A 21,145-nucleotide genomic window follows, 5' to 3' on the forward strand; every position below is an offset into this window, starting at 1 on the left:
AATGAGCTCTTCTATGGAACCCCATTATATTTTACCAAGTCTTATTGGTTCTGAGTTCTGCAGGCAATATTGAAACTGAACAAAATTGGGCGTGTATGTACAGAGGTCCATTCGCTTCATTATGTTTTGGACTATTCTTGTCAAAACACATTTAAAAGGCTTTAAGAACATCTGTTAAACTAACACTAGTGTATACAATGCCTAAGAAGCCAGCAGCAGAAGACACTATATTTTTGTATTTTATTTTTTTTTAAAAAAAACCTTATTCAGGGTCAAACAATTAAATTCATGGTTCCACCTGTCTTGCAAAAATCGGATTTTTTTATGCTTAGGTAAAATTTGTTTCTTAGTCCATTGGGGACAACAGGGACATTGAGGTACAGAGTAGTGGGGATAGGCGATGTGCACTTTGAGAACTTTGTTAGCTAGCCCTAGCTGCTCTTTCTTTACCTCACTACCTATATAAATGGCAGTTTTATGTTTAACCAAGCCCCACAGAAAACAAAGATGAGAGAGAGAAAAAAAAGCAAGAGAACAACGCTCTTGTGAACAAAAAAAGACAACATATACAAAAGGAGATATCGGTGCGTCAAGGGTGATCGCACGGTTTCTCTCAATGGACTAAGAGAAATGGATTTTACATAAGTATGAAAGAAATCCTATTTTCAATATCCTATTGGGGACATACTAAAGCCGCAGTTACGGGTGGGAACGCTCAGAAGAAAGTTTGCCTCAGGGGATGCAAATTCTGGGAGAAAGGTGCTTTGCAAACACATTAAACCTATAAAACCGAGTAAACTTGTGAACAGAGGACTAGGTGGCTGCCCGACATAGCTGCAAAGTTGCGGTACCATACCGTGCTGCCCACCGACCTTGTGTTGTGAGCCTGAAGATTATCCAGAACAGGCTGTTCAGCCCCATTATGTAATCCACCGAGCAATAGAAGCCTTAGAGGCTAACCAGCCTCTCTTGTGTGCATCATAGAGGCCCAAAAGATCCTCCGTCTTGCAAACATCTTGAATCCTTTGCACATACTTACGAAAAGCACAGATTACATCGAGAACGAAGAGAAACTTTGTTTTCTGAAGACTGATATTTAGTCAGAGCAGAGATGTCAATGTCTTGATTTATGTGAAATTTTGACACCTTAGAGAGGTATGGAGGCTTAGTTAGAAAAAACTGCCCTATACTTGTGAAAAATAAGAGGAGACTGCAAGCTCTGAAACTCTTATAGGAGATGTGATGGCCAAGAGGACAACAGTTTTTCAAGTCAAAAACTTTTAAATACACTGTGTCCAAGGGTTCAAATGGGGAATGCTAAGTTTAAATCCCAAGACACTACAGGAGGAACATATGGAAGCTGTACATAAAGCACCCCCTGAATGAAAGTTTGAACATCAGGCATGTCTTTGAAAAAAGTCCAAGAGAGTTGAAGTGAACGAAGGGGCAAACCAGCATCCAGCCCATACTGCAAGAACATAAGCAATCTGGACAACCGAAAAGATGATGTAGGATACCCCTTCTTTCCACACCAGACACATGACCTCAACAACCATGCCGTTAAAGCCAGGCGTTCTAAACAGCCCCCCTGCTATGAGGAGAATGTCTGTGTACCAAGCCCTCCGAGGCCAATTTGGTGCCACCAGAATGACAGGAACCTCTTCTTTACCTTTCTTAAGACCCTTGGAAGCATAGCAGTGTTCTCTCCAGCACCAGTATTTGCATTCTATACCCCAGTGTCTCCCATAGGATTCAGAAAAAAGGATTTAACGTATGTACAAAAATACCATTATTATATTATGCTAAAATTGATGAGCACAGGTCCTTTTAAGCTTCAGGTAATGGAAAAAGTTGATTTAAACAAGGCGATACCATTTCCTAAAGCTACATATGTCACTCAAGGATGCCCTAATATAATTAGTAAAATTTTGTATACCTGGCTAGATGACCAAAGAACCGCAGCTCCTGGATTCACTTGTAATATGCACTTGTTTTTTTGTTTTTTAAATTGTCTGTTTTATTTAGTTTCAAATAAAGCACAAAGCAGACATACATCAAAATTGTGTCTTCAAAGAACATAATGTATAAAACAAGTTCAAAATATGAGGTTCTTAAGAGTATTGTAACACAGTTTCCAAAGAATTTGACATCTTTATAACTTAGGTAAACTCATTTATTTATAATAATGTAATGGTGCCATGGTAGTGTATACAGACAAAAACAAAGAACAGAATAAAACATAATCATTCTTCCAGTGAATCGCCCAACTAGCAATGTGTGAAAAATATTGAAGTATGCTAATCCTGCTAAGCATACCACAACTAGTAAATTAGGTCACACAGGCTCCCAAACCCACACCAGGGAAGAGAGAGACCGGAGGGGTGTGGCATGCGGTCCCAACATATCTAATTTTTAGGCTCCAGATGGAGTTCAAAGCTAGTATTAAGCGTATTATGGTAAGGAGGTAAGGTTAGATTGTTGTCCCCAGTGACCTATACAAGAGCCAGGTAGTATTATCAAATATTTTCAAGATATAGTTTCGTAAATCAGGATATGTTGAGTCAAAATATGGGCCCCATTAGCATACAATTTTATCAGTCCATTCTCAATATCAGGAAGGTTTCCCCTTCTGTCAAAATGCAAGGAGTCTAAAAGTAAGGTCTTGACTTCAGAAAGGGAAGGAGGGGCAGCAGTAGTTCAATAAGGGAGTATGGCTAATTTAGCCATAGTGCCACAGTGAGGAATGGTTTAACATCCTGGCTCTCCCGTGGGGGTAGTAGTGAGATCCAGTGATCACAGTTACATAAAAGGATGACAGCATTGTCGGGGGGCATGGAGCTGCCCAAAGAAACATTGAGGAAGTCTTATACTGGAATACTTATTCCAATATTTCTGAATTTTTTGGGCAAGCCCATATATTGTGGAGAAAGGAAGCCTGTGCATGCTTACATTTGGGGCAGGACCCTATTAATTCTCTCACACAGTGTTTTTTTTGGTTCTGTGATATATATGCTTTGTTTAATATGTTTATATGTACCTCCTGCAGTCTGGTTGAGTGTAACCATTTCATTACATTATCATTTAACAAAATCAGTTGGAGAAGGATGTATTACAAAGTCTTTGGGAATCTACGAGCGTAGCTTGGGCTAAAGTTTTGACATATTTTGAGTGAGAAGATCATTGTACAGATATTGAATTTTAAATTTTTGTCCCTCTGAAAAAATGTAATAAGTTATCTAGAGCACTGGGGACAGGAAGAGTTATCCTCCCCTAAGTGTGGGGCATGACATAATGACAAAAATGTAAACACATGAAAAAATGTGTATTACAAAGCTGGAAATTTTCCTTAAGCTGCTGAAAGGAGAGTAGGATGCCTCCAGGGTCAAAGACATCCCAGATCGAGGAAATACCCTTGTTCTCCACAAGGGAAAAGGATTATTGTCCATGCCAGGAGTAAATGCAGGATTTCCTCATATAGCTGTATATTTGATAGTGGCACGTGAATGGCCTAGGTTTCTTATGATGGATAACCATGCTTTATATATATATTGTGAAAAAGAATAGTGTTCAGTACCCATTTTGGCAACTGTGATCTTGGAAGATGTATGATAGTCGTGGGGGAAAGTAAGTAATTTTGTAAAGTTAGATTTACAAAATATTCCTGTCTAAGCAGCTATCCTGAGGCATATCTGAAGTGCTGGGTATATTAATGCATTTATATCAGGAAATCCAATTCCGCCACGTGTTCTAGATTGTCTGAGCCTGGCTCTCCTAATCCACTGACTTTTACCTCGCCACAAAGATGTAGTAAATAAAGTCGTACATCTGTGTGTGTGTGTCGAGCCTAGTGAGAAAGGGGGAGCATCCGCAACTGGTAGGCGAATTTGGGAAAGATAGTTGATTTGAGCACAGTGTTTCTGCCTAACTGTGAAAGGGAAGATTTTTCCAGTTCGTTAAGATGGATTAAATTTTCCGAATAATTGGGGGGTAGTTATATTCATAAAGATTACTTGGGCAAATGGAGGTATAGCTGCCTAGATGTTTCAATTCCTGAGATACACATTGGAAACGTGACAATATTAGAAACTTTTCGGGAGTGAGTGGTTTTTCAGCAATAGATAAAATTTATGATTTATATCCCGCAATTGTCCCACAAGTCAAAAATAAAATTGACTATTGAGGGGATTGATTTCTCAGAGCAGGAGATCAACGACACCAAGTCATTCGCAAACCAGGCCGATATACACTCATTGTTGCGGACAACTATGCCAGAATAGTCAGTGGCTCTAGTGCCAGTACAAATAGTAAAGGGGATAAAGGGCCATTAGAAACTATTTGAGTTTGAGGGTTAGTATTTAAGGTCTGTAATGTAAAGGTAAACTCCAGGGAAACCGAATCTTCTAAGGGATTCAAAAAGGTTGTCCCATGTCACCAGATCAGAAGCTTTTTCAACATCCAATGATCTGTGACTGATTATAATGTGTTTATATGATATATAGGACTGAAGTGACTCCTCTTGAATTGTAGTTTTTGGGATTTAGAGTGTTATTAATACATTGTGTTTCCAGTGAAATGACTAACGGACATATTACACTGAAGTGGAAATACTGCTGTTAAAATTACACTTGCATTTAACGTATTCAAATTCAACCAATATTATTTTTTGTTTTCGATAGTTAGCCTTTAATTCACTTGCAGCCAAGGAGCAATCCGATTGATTTATAGGAAAGCAAAAATGTGCGTCTATCGGTGGAACTGTATCTTCCAATGCACACACGTCTGCAAAATCTCCCCTATGAACGTTCAAACGTTGTATGGTATGCTTCTTTGCATGTTGAATGAGTGCAGCTTTACTGCATTAAACAAAATTGTGCCTCAGCACTGTTTGTCTATATCTAATGTACCAACCTTCTCATTAAATGACAGTATGTTTTGCTGTTTGTTTTATTTTGAGTTTAATATAAAGTTGTAAAATGAAAGGAGTTCTCTATTTAAATGCTATCTTTTAGCTATTCCACCTCCTTTCTAGGCCACCATACTTTATTATTAGAAAGCACCTATACTTCTCTTACTACTGCTATCCAGCTCTGACCACTACTGCAGCCCTCTCAGCTCTGCTCCTCTGTTGCTTCTTTGATATGTAACTGATTATAATGTGCTATATACAGTGCCGTAACTAGACATTTTGGTGCCCTGGGAGAGACAGGGCACCGGCGCCCCCCATCTAAGTGGAAGCGGCATTTGACAAGAGGGTGTGGCCAACCTAATGTGGGTGTGGCTAGCACTGGCATTGTGTTAGATGAGACAAAGAAACAACATGATCAATATAAACACCACAATATCCTATAAAAGCTCACATTAGAACAAATCCACCACTAATCTAACAAGCCTTCCAATTAATCTCCCATGTATGCATACACATTATATATTGTGATTGCATATAATCTGTTTTATGCGGATAAAACATGCCGCAGGGATGGATTTCAAACAGCAAGGGGAACTGTAAAATCTCACACTACAGAGCTGCAGGGTTTATCTGAAACAAAACAATGTTCCGTCAGACCCCGGCTGATTAAACACCTTTCCTTGTGAGGGAGGAAATAAAAAGCAGCTAATTCAAACAAAACCTGCCAGCGTCACCCGGCGATAATGTGTGTGCTGGCTGCGGGTGCACGCTGATAGTATCATACAAGTGTCCCGGGAGCAGGATGCCTGTGTGTATCTAAATGGTCTAGAGAGAGAATATGAATGTTATTTACCCTCCATATGAGGACCCAGACGCGGGAGGGGAGAAACAGTTGAACTAGAAAGGAGTGCAGACACGACGCAGTGCATGCCAGCGGACCCTTTCAGTCAAGATGTGCCTCCTTTGACTTCCGCAGTGGAACGCATCCACAGACAGGAAGTTCGGTATTTGGAATGCAAATGCAGAACTTCCTGTCTGTGGAACGCATATCCGTTCCACTGCGGAAGTCAAAGGCTTTCCTTATCCCTGACAACAGAGCTAGGTAGCGGGCGGCTGCTGCGCCCCTTTGGGCTTGCGCCCTGGGCGATGGCACCGCCCGCACCACCCTAGTTACGGCTCTGGCTATATGATATATAGGACTGCAGTGACTCCTTTTGAATTGCAGTTTTGTGGGATTTAGAGTGTTATGGATACATTGTGTTTCCAGTGAAATGACTACGGGACATATTACACTGCAGTGGAAATACTGCTGTTAAAATGACACTTGTAATGCAGTTATTTGTCATTTTACTTTTATAATAATTGGAAATGTTTGGAAAAATATATATATACTTCCACACAAACAAATAATAACAATGCTCAGTTGTCACTGTGATATTGGGTAATATGAACAGAAAAATCTTTGGAAAATGCATTTTCAAATCTCTTTTTATTGCAGTGCTGCTTGAAACTTGACCAGCTAGTGCTGAAGCATGGGTACATTCCTCAGTCCCGGGTACCTGGGTAAATGCTGGATCTTAGTTGGAGGATGGGCTGACCTGGCTGTGGGATACTGTAGAAACCTCCGTTCTTTGGCTGGAAGTGGAGACACTAGAGTCATCTCTCATAGGTGTCCCGCATACTGTCTCCATGATGCATCCACGGAACTGAGAAATATAAATGTAGTCAAACCAGAAAATATTTTAAATAGTTTTTGTTGTCTTTTGTTTTTAGCCGTTTAAGGTTTACAGCAAGACCCTTAAGATTTGTTTCCCGTTAAGTTCCAGAGACATCTAGGCATATATCAGTGTAAATTGATATTTGGGGGATCCAGAGAAAGTCGTGTAAGAATCATTTGTACAAATGTTGATATAAATGTAATTATTTGGAAGGAGGTTGGATTCTGAATTAAAGTGTATCCGTTAGCTACACACTGTGTATCCATTTTGCAGGCTGAAGCAGTGGCATCACAGTGGGACTGTCTGACCAATATGTGATATGCTGCATTCACATCAGTAATTAGTTCAGCCCATACAATGGATGCCTCTACTGTGTGCCGGTTGCAGGTCCACTTTAAAAGGGTTGTTTGCAATCCCTCTCCTTGTTTACTCATACTGGCCACTTTCACAGCTTCCCTCCAGGAGATGTTGAGGCGAGGTATGAAAAGAAGATGTGGGTGTGACTTGGTGATCACGTAAATGCAAAAGTTGCATTAACCTATCTGTACCTAATATAATGACATTTCATATATACAAGAGAGAATAGTGTTTTGACAGTGTCATTAATACATGTAAAATTCGCATTTTTGGCATAAAATATAATGAAACACAACAATCTGTTGTATGTTTGTATTTCATTATATATAAATCAAGAAACCCACATCTGTTTTCTTCTTTATAAAGCCAATGGGAATCTTATTTCCTGCAGAAGTCCAAATGGACATGACAAATAAGAAATCCGAATAGATTGCTGGGTTAAGTACTAACAGCCAAATGGGTCAATAAGCATTTACTCAGAACCAGCTAGCTAGTGCTGCACATATCATCATCATGTTCATTTCAATCATGCCTCTAGTACACGAAAAACCAATGTCTCCTAAGAAGCATATCTGGGGTTGAATCCAATCTCATTAGGTTGCATCTCCAGGGGCCATGCTACTTATGTGTACACATCCTAAATATCCTGAGCTTACCCCTTCTAGTATGCATCAGCAGTGCAGAAATGTGTATATTTACACCACAAAAATGTACCGAAGTCCAATTGTAAATGAGGCCCAATAAATCCACAGTAATAAAGTGGGCATGCTGGTTTATACCAAACACTGCATTTGAAAAGTGGAGAGAAAAGGGTGTCATTTTATTGGTGCACTTCTGGTTGTCTTGTATGAAAATTATTTATTATTCCACTAAAATGAGTATATCATGTATCAGTATCCCTATTTCATAACACAAGGGAAATATTAAAAACAATATTAGTGATATGTGTGAATAATAATAATAATAATAATAATAAATGTGAGTTAAACATTTGCAGTTTATACTGCAATGCCTTGTTTTAATATTTATAGTAATTATTCTACTTATATCTCCAAATCTTTTCCCATTTTTTTTTTTATACTTCCTTTAAGATTTAATGGTATGTAGGTTTTAGATGCTCATCCTGGTAATATAGATTTTTGAAACATCTACCTTATCTTTAAATGCTTACACTGACACACTTTACACCGGCAACAGGTGAGCAAGTCTATCATATACATCACAAAGTATCAAACCGCTCTAGGGGCTAAATTTATCAAGCTGTGGGTTTGAAAAAGTGGAGATATTGCCTATAGTAACCAATCAGATTCTAGTTATTTATTTAGTACATTCTACAAAATGACAGTTAGAATCTGATTGGTTGCTATAGGCAACATCTCCACACTTTCAAACCCGCAGCTTGATAAATTTATCCCCAGGTCTCCACTATATGTTAATCGGTGTGAGAGCTACAGGTACTGTTATGTTTGTCCTATTAGTTCAGAACACATTCATCTATCATTAGCACATACACTTGTGTTCTTATCTATCCCTCTTGCACACTAAAGGAAGGTTCTAAAACCTCTTCTGACCGTACCATTTATACATTAATAGGATATCTGCATATTGAACTCATTTGATAAAAAGGAGTTATTCAGTAGAACATCTCTGGCAAATGCTGATTGCATAATGATTGGTCAAGGACGAATAAGGTATGAAAATAGGAGTGTGTTGAATAGAGCAATGGCATTGGTTAGATATGAGGAAGGTCACAAAAGGGATTTAAATAGATGGACTACTTAAAGCTGATAGTCCCAGACATGGCTTGCTTCGAAAAAAAAGCTATACTCTATCGCTTAGCGTGTCTGCGTTTGTCGGAGATGATGTCCTATCTATTATAGAGAGATTAATTCATTTTTTAGCCAAATGGCAATACCAAAATGGGTCTGTAAATTGGGTCATGTGAGGGTTTCTTTCTTAGAATAATTCCTGTACTTTGAAAGCAGAAAAAAACAAATCCTGTATTAAGTTAAAGATAGAATATTTCAGTGGAATTAATGTTGAATAGAGGAGATGGGTTGCTTTCAAGTGGTGTGAAGTGGGAGATTGAAAGGGGCAAGGTAACTCTAATTGGATGTGGGTGCAGTGTGATGATGCATAGTTCAGTGCAATGTCACTTCAGATTGTGTATTATTTTTATTTTTGTAAAATATTCAGTGACATGTTAAATGCTATTGTAGGAAGAGGTGGAAATGGATTAAACAGATGTGAATGTGGAGAAAAGGTAGTGTGGCTCTGAAGGCTTGAGAAGATACAAGCACGTATTTACATGGTGGTCACATTTGTGGTATACAAAATGCCCATAAAAGGGGAAAATGCTTTCAACTTTGTAATCCAGTCATGCTAGTACATGTTATGGACCACATTACCTGTTTGTTCATGAAGGAGTATATGATGGGATTGTAGACACAGGCGCTCTTGGAAAAAAAAGCAGGGATGGTTACAAGACGCAGGTCCATCCCATGGTTTCGGTTAGTCACCATATACATGGCCATAGCTGCATAGGGGACATAGCACAGGCAGAAGGATCCAATCATGACTATGACCATACGGGACACCTCCCGTTCTGCCTTCTGTGTGCTGGCAGATTCCTGCTGCTGTGCAGCAACCTATAGGGATAAAAAATAACAAGTCAGTCTATATTGTAGAGGCAAACAAGTACAAATGGATCGTGGCTGCAACATTAACACATTATACAGTAAGCGATTATTACTCTTAGTACTATAACTTTAGAAAACATATATATATTTTTAATATAGTAAGAAAAATGCTAATGCTATGGCAGTGCTATTCAATGCTCTATGCCACTGCAAATATTGTACATGCTCTCATCCTATGGGCATGCTTTGCAATATATATATGACTCGGATATAGTGACAAAATACTAGAATTATTAAATACTGGAAAATACTGAAGATTCAGCAGTTTTTTAAAAGTATAATAATTGCAGACAACAGTGCACAGTCAGCCTTTGTAAGAATCAGCTTAACATGCAAATTGAAGTGTCACAAGTATTTTTACACTTCAGTAAATGTAAAGGCTAGGGACCAATCCAAGTAGACAAATGTGAATTAATTATAGTTATATATACCCAAGATCTGACCATTGGAAGAACAAATATCTAATGACACAATGACATGTTTTGGTCCCAGCTCAGTGCTGCATGCTTTTTTATATGGTAAGGTTAAACTGATGTATTATCTCCTTAACAATAACAGGGCCCTCTTACCTCTCAGTCTGTCTGTATTACCCAGCATTGTTTTATTACTGTGTTTGCTACAAATTGTAAGGAGTTATGGAATATGCTGGTGCTATATGAATAAATATTGTTGTTGATATTTTGAGAACAACCAATTCATTCTGCATCACATTTCGATAAAATAACAACTTTGTGTAAGAAGAAAAAAAAATAGAAAGTGCCGAAAAAATTGGGCTCGTCCGGGATTTGAACCCGGGACCTCTCGCACCCTAAGCGAGAATCATACCCCTAGACCAACGAGCCAGATGAAAGTTTTAGAGAAAAGCAATGTTGCAGAACCTCTAAAATGACCACTTAAACCGTACTTACCAACTTTCTGAAATTGGCTTCCGGGAGCCTGCCAGGGCAGGTGGGCGTGATGGGGGCGGGGCTCCAAAATTCACGCCATTTTGGTCCGGCCAAATGCCGCGGTTCTGAATGAATCGTGGCGTTTTGGACCCAATTCTGCCCACTTCCCTAGGAAGTGGAGTCTGTGAGACTCACACGAAATGCGGGAGTCTCCCGGACATTCCAGGAGAGTTGGCAAGTATGACTTAAACTCTGTACTTAATTTTCTACTCCAACCTCATTCTCTATTTATTATTGCACTTTCCTGTTAAGAAAGTTTCAAGGAGTCAAGCATTTTGTACAAAGGGGGTGTCATGTTGTAGAGGCTGACCTTATCCTACCTGAAAGTGAATGAATACTAGCACTACAAGAATACATATGTAGATTTGTAATGATATATGCACTTCTACCGATGGTAGTCAGCATATCGATGCTGACTACCACGACAACACTTACCTTGACATGATGACTCCGAAGGGCTCCTTTCCGACGAGGATTGATGACGACTGCTGTGGGAAGCGACTGCAACCAATCCCGATGAATGAAGAATCCGCCGCGACTTGATGACATGCCATGGACAATCTACTTTACAAAGCATTGTATATTGTCCATGAGTGCATACTTACATTACCGCCTTAACAGCAGCAAAAACAGCGTCGCTGATGTAAGCGACATCATCAAGTCGTGGCAGATTCTTCATCAGGATTGGTTGCAGTCGCTTCACACAGCAGTCTTCATCGATCCTCGACGCAAAGTCATCATGTCGGGGTAACTATTGGCGGATTCATCAGGGTCATTATAACGTACCCCACCCACTTCCACACAGTAAAGAGAACACATTTGTGCTGATGCTGACTTGGACAGCAGACACCCCAAAAATCACAGACACATAGGCAAACATCATATGAGGAAAACTACTTTTGTGCACCACCTGATTGGATGGTCACAGCACCTTACTTAATGTATAGAATCTGTAGAGAGAGTAACTAGATATCAGGATTTCCCCTGCAGGACTGTCCAATAATGTGCTGAATGTAGCTAAGAAATTCTGTTACTAATTTTTATCTGTTCAAAATCGCCAACGTTTTTTTTTATCATACAAAACGGTAGTGTTGGAATTGGAATCAGACTCAGGCTTATGTGGTATAGCACAACAATTATATGTATACAATTGTAAATTGTGCACAGGGCTTCCAATTTCCATAGACTGAAAACAAACTTTGGGTTGCTAATACACTAAAAGATGTATAGAAAGCTAACTCCCACACAGTGGGATAGCACTGCTCATAGACCCTGGGAGCCACATTGTAACTGTAATATGCTAAGTGGAGTCAGGCTTTTTTGGTTCCCCCACTCGTTTTCTGACTGTGTAAAACTGTCAAAATCATGAGTACTGTATAACGACCATCTTTGCATGATGCTCCCTTCAGCATTAAAAATATTACATTATCTATTAAACATGGAACTGGAGATCTTACAACAAAAACGATTAGTTGGATGAGGGAGAAATAAAGATCATGTAACGTTCTATAGCCGCACCTTTACAATGATTATGGTAGGGAGGGCATGGAGAAAAGTTATACTGAAATTAGAACATTACTTGAAATGTGTATATAGAAAAAGCAATTAAGGCAAAGTATTTAAACATAAAACTCACCAGTCCCTTTCCTTTGAGCAACCTTATAGTAATGATTCCTAATTCAATGTAAAAGATCCACTCCCGCTTTTGTGCAATCTTGTTAATATTATGACAATGTATTAAATGAAATATTGTGGCAGCTCTCCCTCACATTGATAAATACAAAGGAGAAAGAGTGTGCATAATGTAGGTCCATAATATACGTCAAACTCGTATAGAAACTATAATTTCTGTGTTCTATACTTATTGCTGCACTCACCGCCCGCAGTGCTCCCAGCAGTTGTGCATAGGAGAAGCAGATCAGGCTCAGAGGGACAACAAAGCAGAAGATGAATAGGAACCAGGTGTAATATTCACTGCGATACTTCGTACCGACAGTGTACCAGTCTGGACCACATGAGCACTGTAAGCCCTCTGGGATATACCTGAGTGAGAGAGAGGAAGTGGTGATATAAAAATAACTAAAACGGTAACCAAGAATGACCAACAAGGAGAAAAGTCATAAGAAAAGAGTAAATATCATGTTAAGGAAAAGCAAAAAATAAAAAACACATATAAAAGAAAGTACACTCTACGTTTTAGGGGCTGCTTTTTATTTTCACATAACAATAATAATTTATCTTTCTTTCTTTCTTTAGTTAGGATCACTGTGACCTTATTTACTGGCTCACATCTGAGGATAGACAAAGGATCCTATCTATTTGGCCACTGATGGCCTGATCCATTAAGGCGTGCAAAACGAACGTAAATTGTGTTAAAATGCTCATAATTTGGGAATAGGAATTCACTGTTCAGCCTGAGCACGGAAAGGTTAGATGTTTCATGTTTGCACACATGTAGATGTGACCAAATTGGAAATGGCCTGTTGACAGTTGGCTCAGACAGATATGATTGAGCACCATTAGGGAGCAGAATGGCATATTGTGTACTCTCATAAATATGTTTATTATTTTTCATGTAAATCATATTAAGGGACCAAATTTAATTTTAATAGATTTCTTTCTTTTAGACCGAAGAATAAGCCACTGCTATGCAGACTATAGCTGCTTCACATGCGGATTTTATTGTGGTGCTAAAGAATATGTAAAGCAAGGGACATCTTTTAGCCTAAGCCTCAAACTCTGCATGAGATGCACTAAAATGCATAACTTCAACCATGGTTTGCAAAATTAGACTGCTAATGTTTTGCACTCTCAAAGCATTGTTGTCTGGAAACTACATTAGAGTAATACAAACTGATTCAAATATTGACATGTGACTAGATAGCTATAGCTCATCCAGATTTCTATGTTAATAGCAGTTGTATATGATAAATGCTGGAAGTCTCAGAGGAGAGTGTGATGAAAAGGGATACCTAAATAGCATAAAAAAATCTATTTCCCCAGGTAACCTCTTTGTCAGGGTGCACTGCCCACAGATTTGCACATAGATTATTTTAGTCCAATGTTCCCCCAGAAATACTCCAGAAAAAGCATGTTATGTTGTACTATATTGCATATCTGTTTATCTGTTTTTACGGACATTTCTGTGCTTTCCTATTGTACCTTGTGTGTCTGTAACGGACATCTTGTAAAGGGTTAAGTTAATGTGTACCTTGTCCGGGGAGCTGTACGTCCTTACTAATGTCACTGTGCTTTATGCTGAGCCTTATTGTGTCCAAATTCCCTTGCACAGTCCTGAAGTTGCAGTCTGTGGACAGGGGCCATGTCTGGCTGGTGTTCTAGATCTTGTGTATCAGTGGGCTAGAAGCTGCTTTGGTGTGTTTTGGAATGGAGATGCTGTGGGCCCAGCTGGATAGATTGAATTGGAAGCTATGGTTGGTGCTGGCTGGGGAGTTTGGTTTCTGATGGTCAAAGGATTGCAAAATTGCAGCTGTTACACTAGCAGAAGCCCTGAGACACAGCCAATGTCTAGAACTAAATAAATGTGTTTATTTTTTCACCTGTTGGGGCTGCATTTTTTTTTTTATCCTTTATGCTGTGTCTAGAGGAAAAGCTTCAGGGAAAGGGATGATTACTTGTAACATTTCACACAATACCAAACAAGTAGCAGAGGTCCCCTTTTCCAGCAGCCTGACAACAGAGAGGGAAAAGAAACTGTTTGGGATTCAGGGGGAAACAAAGCTTCTGCTTGGAGAACCTAGAAGATGATGAAATGTCAAGTAGAGATGACTCCTAGCCCAAGGTTATGTGACCATTAGTACCCACATCCCCTTACCATGCACCAACCTTGTAGTACTCCCAGGTACTCAACTAGCCAGTGCAATGGTCGAGTCCCTAACTTGTCACAAACGTTCCCTGCTTTAACAAACAGGCACCTAACTGCCAGAGGAGGGAGTTCCTAAATGTTTTTTTTTCTCAATGAATAGTTCTGATTCCTGCTCTGTTCCGTTATTTACTCACACCGTCCCCAGCAACAAAGCTTAATATAAATCTCTATTTTCCTATATGGGTAGCAAAGTAATTGTTCATAAACGCCAGATCCCAGCGTGAAAAATGAGGTACAACCTTCCACAATACTGGATCTCTTTACAAATACAGATATAAATTCTGTCTGACAACTTTATGACCACCTAGACATAGACTTTATTACGGCACGTGGATAGCTAAAAAGGAGAGAAAAATAAGGAAGGAGGAATAGAAGGGAGTGAAACGCTCAGTTGTCAGTCGGATGACGTACAGTTCATAGTAGAGATAAATATGCATTTGCGCATTTACAATTTTTACAAGCTATATATATGTTCAGAAATTATTTTATAACTTAAAAAGCTCAGTTGATAGCTACAATTTTAAACACCAATTAAAAGAAATATGTGAGTACATCGTAGAGTTTTGTGGACAAAGACAACATATCTATGGGCAGCAACCTCTGGTTGCGCTTGTAAAGTTCTTTATTGATATATAATAGTTAGTATGTTCATTAGTTACCACAGTTTTAAAACTGTCTTATTTCTGGAAAGGAAAAAAAAGTGTAGGCACTGCTGAGATTCGAACTCAGGATCTCCTGTTTACTAGACAGGCGCTTTAACCAACTAAGCCACAGCGCCCTACGTAGGTTTCAGCTTTCACATCTCTATCCTGATTTCAATCACCGGTAGCAGGATAAATCATGGGCATCTCATAGTAATAACAGCAAATGGTTACACTATTGTTCATGTCTCAAACACGATATATGTTTTTGAAAGGCGCATAGATACATCTGTAGCTATGAAATTTGGCAAAACAAAATTGCAGATTTTCAATATTGCGGTATAAAACTATTTGGGGCATATTCAATTACGATTCGCGGGTCCGCCATTACACACGGCGGCACGGTCCTGGTGCGCACAGAAAACCACAATATTGCGCTACCGTAATGACTCTTTATAAGCGCAGCCGCGAATCATAATTGAATATGCCCCTCTGGGGGGAATTCAATTCTCCCCGAATTAGTGCGGCGTTAAAGCTATTACCTCTATTACAGCAATTTTAACCCCGCAACAATATTAATTAAGCGCATTATTACCATAATAACAGTAATAATGCGCAGGCCGCATTACTTTTTCCAGTAGCGCGGCCAATTGAATTCCCCCATTTATGTTATAAAGAGCAATGTGTCCATTTACCATACACTCTAACATCCTGACAAAGATATATCCGGAAAACTTTACACTAAGGTAGTATTTGAATAAAAGAAACAATTACCTGCTCCAGCCCAAGAAAGGGGGTACAGACACCCCAATACCAATGATCCATGTGCACAAGACAACAGCCATTGCATGTTTAGAGCTGAAGCAAAGGTTTCCCATCGGTTTGCAGATAACAATGTATCTTTCAAAGGCTAGGAATGCCAGTGACCAGCCAGTGACTAGACCTAAGCGAGAAAGAGGCAAGTCTTCACTATGAACAGATAACAATTGTTCAGTCAGGGAAGGGCAGAACTGGGTGAGGCAGTCTGAACATTGGGGGCTTTTTACTAGCGATTTGCAAAACTGCACGAAATAATCAGGCATTTACTATTAAAGACTATGTAGATTGATCAAATCTGTATGAGAGGCCTGATTATCCAATAGACTAATTAGGCTACAGCCTAGGGTGCAAAGGTTTGGGGGTGAGGGGAGAGGGTAATGGTGCAAAAATTGTTGGGTGCAAAATTATGACAGGGAGAGGTATAAACTGAAATTAATTTTAAAATATAAGAGAAGAGTTGTTCTGCAAAGTGAAAGAAAAATGTAGTAAGGATTTATTCTTGACATATTCCCATGGTAAAGGCTCAAGACAATGAGTCATCCTTGGGCGGGCACTCAAGTATAAACGTCTAGGAGAGACAAGGTTGGCAACAGGTGCTGGTGAGACAGCCCCCGTCACCATTCATGCCTCCGTTCTACTATACAGTTCTGATTTTGGTGAAAATTAAATGAGTGACAAAGATTGCCATGACCATTTAAAAAACCAAGTGAAGTTTCGAAAGCATGGAAACAAAATTATTGGTAGTGGGGGGTGGGGGGTTAAGGAAGTTAATGGACTTTAGCACCTTTTTTGCAGAATATGCTTAATATAATTATCACTAAATATTTTGATGCCCAGCGCCTTGAACTCCATCCATTCCCCCTGTGCACTTCGTACACTTTGAGTCACTCTGAGCAGAGGGTGAACTGATGAGCATGCACATACCCATGCAGGGCCAGTAGTATAAACATAATATAAATCATAATCATGCTAATTTAAATATGAAGCAATTAATCTAGTTGACTTCACGCTATTGGCTGTGGTACATCCTTCTACTCCAGTAATTTGTCATATTGACATACAATATTTCATAAAAAAATATTTCTGAGTATTAATAATAATTATAAATGTGGAAGATAAAGCAATAGGAGTCTACTAATCTGATCAAAGTTCTAAAATGTAGGGATAATCTTGGTTTACCTTCAGCAAGAAAGTCCAGATTTATGTGTAATTTTTGGTCTTACCTGAGAATGAGGCCAAGAAACCCTCTATAGCACAAATTGTCTTCCCAAAGACAAAATATCCTTGACAGCTGGAAACAAAAACAGTAAAAATTGAAAATAGGCACATGAGGAGCCCAGCCCCTGAGATGTTCACTAGGATGTAATTGAGTGGCTGCCTAAGTTTCTTGTATTTTACAGTTACCACTAATACAATAGCATTCAGTGATGTGCCAATGACAAACACCACACCCATAAAAATTGCCTGTAGGTTGAATGCCCATTTTGGTGCAATATGATATTGGGGACCATCCCAGGGGCCAACATCGGAGACATTCTTGAAAAGGTAGAATTCTTCTTCCCCCAACATCCCACCTTTCCTATGAAAAAAAAACCTCTGTCTCTGGATTACTTTTGTGACCATTATATAGGGCCTATTCTAACTGCAATCCTTTTAAGTACTCATCAGGATCAGCCAATAATCCTATTCATCCACAAGGATTTATGGATGTTGTATTCTTAGCAAGATGTAGGAAAACAGCGACTGCTGGAGGGGCAGATTAGGATGGGGAGCTATAAGTTAGGACAGTAAACAGTTACTGCAATAATACATACTCCATATTGATATTTATTTTAATTTGTTTCACACATTCTAAATTCAGTTATTTGCAATCGTCCATGCAGGAAAAAACACTTTCATATAAGGCGAGCTCAAGGAGGACAGAAACCTCCCGTGGAGCAAAAGGGCACAACAAGTCGTTCTTTAATATCTATATTTGGTCGTGTGCAAAATATAATTACAGTAGACAACACAAAGGAATGAAATCTGCTCACTGGACCGTGATTAGAACTCCAATAAGATTGTATTTATGATTGAGCAACTACATTTCTGAAGGACTGGATTGGCATGAAATAATGAGACATGTACTGCTTCATTCATTCCTTAAATGAGGCAGTTGTTCTTCCACACAATCCTTTGTGATGTTGAGTACACCATAATCTGTGGATTTGCTTTCACTAAGTCTCACTGGGAAAAGTGCAGTTGAAAGTATACACTGTGCCTTGTTGCCAAAATCTATAAATATAGAACAAGCACGTGACAAATAGGCTCTGTGGCAACCAGCACCAACAATGGAAACGAGGGTGGATGAGTTAGCTGTCACACCTGTGCCTTAATAATATGCCTTAATAATGTGCACTCTGCTGCACTGGTGCGTCTACATATTTTATTTTATTTATAAGGTATCACAAGGGTTCCTCAGGAGGTTAGAACATAGAACAAATTTACACAAGTACTTACAGATAAGAACAATGGGTAAATCATCATCATCATCAACATTTATTTATTTAGAGCCAGCGAATTCCGTAGCGCTTTACAATTGGGAACAAACATTAATAAAACAATACTGGGTAATACATACAGACAAAGAGGTAAGAGAACCCTGCTCGCAAGCTTACAATCTATGGGACAATGGGAGTTTGAAACACAGGGGCATGTGCTACATCATATTGCACAATGGACCAGCTAGAATGCAAAGGTAAAAGTATTGAGTGGGCTGTGTGATCAGTCACCCAGCAATGTTGGTCAGAGGGTTGTTGTCCTGGGTTAGCTGTGTAGAGGGTGGTAATAGGGCAACCTAGGGAGATTAAGATGGTGGTTGAGGAATATCATAAACTTGTATGAAGAGGTGGGTTTTCAGAGAACGCTTGAAGGTTTGAAGACTCGTGGAAAGTCTTATTGTGCGAGGGAGGGAATTCCACAAAGTGGGTGCAGCCCGAAAAAAGTCCTGTAACCGAGAATGGGAGGATGTGATGAGAGTGGAAAAGAGACGCAGATCTTGTGCAGAACGGAGGTGTCGAGTAGGGAGATATTTTGAGACAAGTGGGGAAATGTATGTTGGTGCAATTTTGTTCACAGCCTTGTATGTTAGTAGAAGAATTTTATATTGGATTCGTTGAAATACAGGCAACCAATGTAGAAAATGACAGAGTGGCTCAGCAGAGGAAGAACGGTTTGCAAGGAAAAGCAATATAGCAGCTGCATGCAAAATAGATTGTAGGGTTTAAAGTCTGACTTTGGGAAGTCCAGTAAGGAGGGAATTGCAGTAGTCGATGCGGGAGATGATGAGTGCATGAATTAAGTTTTTTGCGGTGTCTTGTGTGAGATATGTGCATATCCTGGAAATGTTCTTTAGATGTATGTAACATGATTTAGATATAGAGTTGATGTGGGGAATAAATGATAGTTGGGAGTCAAGGATTACACCTAGGCAGCGAGCTTGCGGGGTGGGATTTATGGTCATGTTATCAACAGAAATAGAAATGTCAGGCAGGAAGCTTCTGTTTTTGGGTGGGAATATTATTAATTCAGTTTTTGAAAGATTGAGTTTGAGTTGGCGAGAAGACATCCAAGATGAAATGGCAGAAAGACAGTCAGTAATGCGAGACAACACAGATGGTGAAAGATCAGGAGAGGATAGATAGATTTATGTATCATCCGCATAGAGATGATACTGAAATCCAAAGGAGCTTATTAGTTTTCCAAGAGAAGTGGTGTAGATAGAGAATAGCAGAGGACCTAGGACTGAGCTGTGTGGTACTCCAACTGATAAAGGAAGCGGAGCAGAGGTGGATCCAGAGAAATTAACACTGAAAGAGCGATTAGATAGGTAGGATGAGAACCAGGATAGGACAGTGCCTTCAAGACCTAGGGATTGTAGCATTTGTATGAGGAGAGAGTGGTCAACAGTGTCAAATGCAGCCAAGAGATCCAGGAGAATTAAAAGATAGTAATATATTTTTCTTTCTACTGTGATCAAATCATTGACAACCTTGGTCAGTGCAGTCTCTGTGGAGTGTTGAGAGCATACACCTGATTGAAGAGGATCCGAGAGGTTGTTTGCTATAAGAAAGTGTGGGAGGCGAGTGTAGGCAATTCTCTCGAGAAGCTTGGAGGGGCACGGGAGCTGAGAGATGGGTCGGTAATTTGCGAGGTTTTGGGTCAGAATTTTGTTTTTTTGAAATGGAAGTAATCACTGCATGCTTGAATAGTGATGGAAAAATACCAGTAGAAAGAGATAAATTACTGGTTTTTGTTAGAGGGTGAATGAGCACAGGAGACAGGGACCTACTAATTTGTGAAGGGAATGGGATCAAGAGGACAGGAGGTAGACAGGAGGTAACTTCCTCTTCATTTGTCGGATCAAATGAAGAGAGAGTGTCAGAGCGTGCTACAAAGGATTGAGCTGGCTGCTTGTAGAGGGAGATGATAACATTTCAAGTCTGATCCTATCTATTTTGTCCTTGAAATAGGAAGCAAGATCCTGGGCACTGATGGTAGTTGGAGGATTTGGGGTGGGAGGATTGAGAAGAAATTTAAATGTGTTAAAAAGTCGCTTGGGGTTAGAAGCCTGAGCATTGATGAGAGATTGGAAGTATGTTTGTTTTGCAGTGTCCAGAGCATTTCTATAGGAGTGGTAGATACCAGTATATGTGATGAAAAAAGTCAAGCAGAATAATAAATGCGTGGGTGCAATTAACAGAACAAATTGTATGACGTAGAAAAACAATTAAACATAAGACAAAGCAGTGACCGCGAGGAGGATGGAGAGTGGGCAGAAATGAGATACAAGGTAGAGGACCCAACCTGTGAGAACTTACATTCTAAAGGAAGGTGGTAATGAGAGACAAAAGGAGCAAATGGGACATAGTTATAGGTGGTGAATACACACAAATCCAGTAATCTGTCAGCAGCATCTTTAATGTACATCCTTCAAGTTTTAGTAGAATCACATACACAATAATGGTTCTTTCTTCATGTAATTCTGTAAAACTAATTTAAATACAATTTTTAGATTTTAGTTCAGTTTACAGGGAGAATAGCATTAGCATCTGTATGTTGCTGAAATCACAAATAGATTACAGTATATTTAGAGCATGCATATCTAAGAATGAAAAATGATACTTTACAGTT

At 39.3% G+C, this 21,145-nt stretch overlaps 1 protein-coding gene and 2 non-coding genes across 3 annotated transcripts; all 3 read right to left on the bottom strand.

Annotated features, from left to right (window-relative positions):
• Window positions 1-6,376: 6,376 nt before the first annotated feature.
• On the bottom strand, window positions 6,377-17,580 carry OPN1SW (opsin 1, short wave sensitive). Its single transcript, XM_075208505.1, has 5 exons — window positions 17,197-17,580; window positions 15,929-16,097; window positions 12,505-12,670; window positions 9,390-9,629; window positions 6,377-6,612 (listed from the first exon to the last, which is right to left on the bottom strand). The coding sequence occupies exons 1-5, from the start codon at window positions 17,540-17,542 to the stop codon at window positions 6,484-6,486; spliced, it is 1,050 nt and encodes a 349-aa protein (XP_075064606.1). The 5' UTR covers window positions 17,543-17,580; the 3' UTR covers window positions 6,377-6,483.
• On the bottom strand, window positions 10,451-10,522 carry TRNAP-AGG (transfer RNA proline (anticodon AGG)). The gene has a single exon. It is a non-coding gene; the product is annotated as a tRNA-Pro (tRNA).
• Window positions 15,218-15,291, bottom strand: TRNAT-AGU (transfer RNA threonine (anticodon AGU)). Its single transcript has one exon. It is a non-coding gene; the product is annotated as a tRNA-Thr (tRNA).
• Window positions 17,581-21,145: the final 3,565 nt, after the last annotated feature.

The sequence above is a fragment of the Mixophyes fleayi genome, chromosome 4 (genome assembly GCF_038048845.1).
Source record: "Mixophyes fleayi isolate aMixFle1 chromosome 4, aMixFle1.hap1, whole genome shotgun sequence".
Lineage (NCBI taxonomy): Eukaryota > Metazoa > Chordata > Amphibia > Anura > Limnodynastidae > Mixophyes > Mixophyes fleayi.

Bases quoted from the DNA above. Each gene is read 5' to 3' on its own strand.
- OPN1SW (XM_075208505.1), bottom strand. From the start codon at position 17,542: ATGTTGGGGGAAGAAGAATTCTACCTTTTCAAGAATGTCTCCGATGTT. The intron at 12,671-15,928 runs GTAATTGTTTCT...TCTCTCACTCAG, and splicing joins CCTTTCTTGGGCTGGAGCAG to GTATATCCCAGAGGGCTTAC. The intron at 9,630-12,504 runs GTGAGTGCAGCA...TTATCCCTATAG, and splicing joins TGCTGGGAGCACTGCGGGCG to GTTGCTGCACAGCAGCAGGA.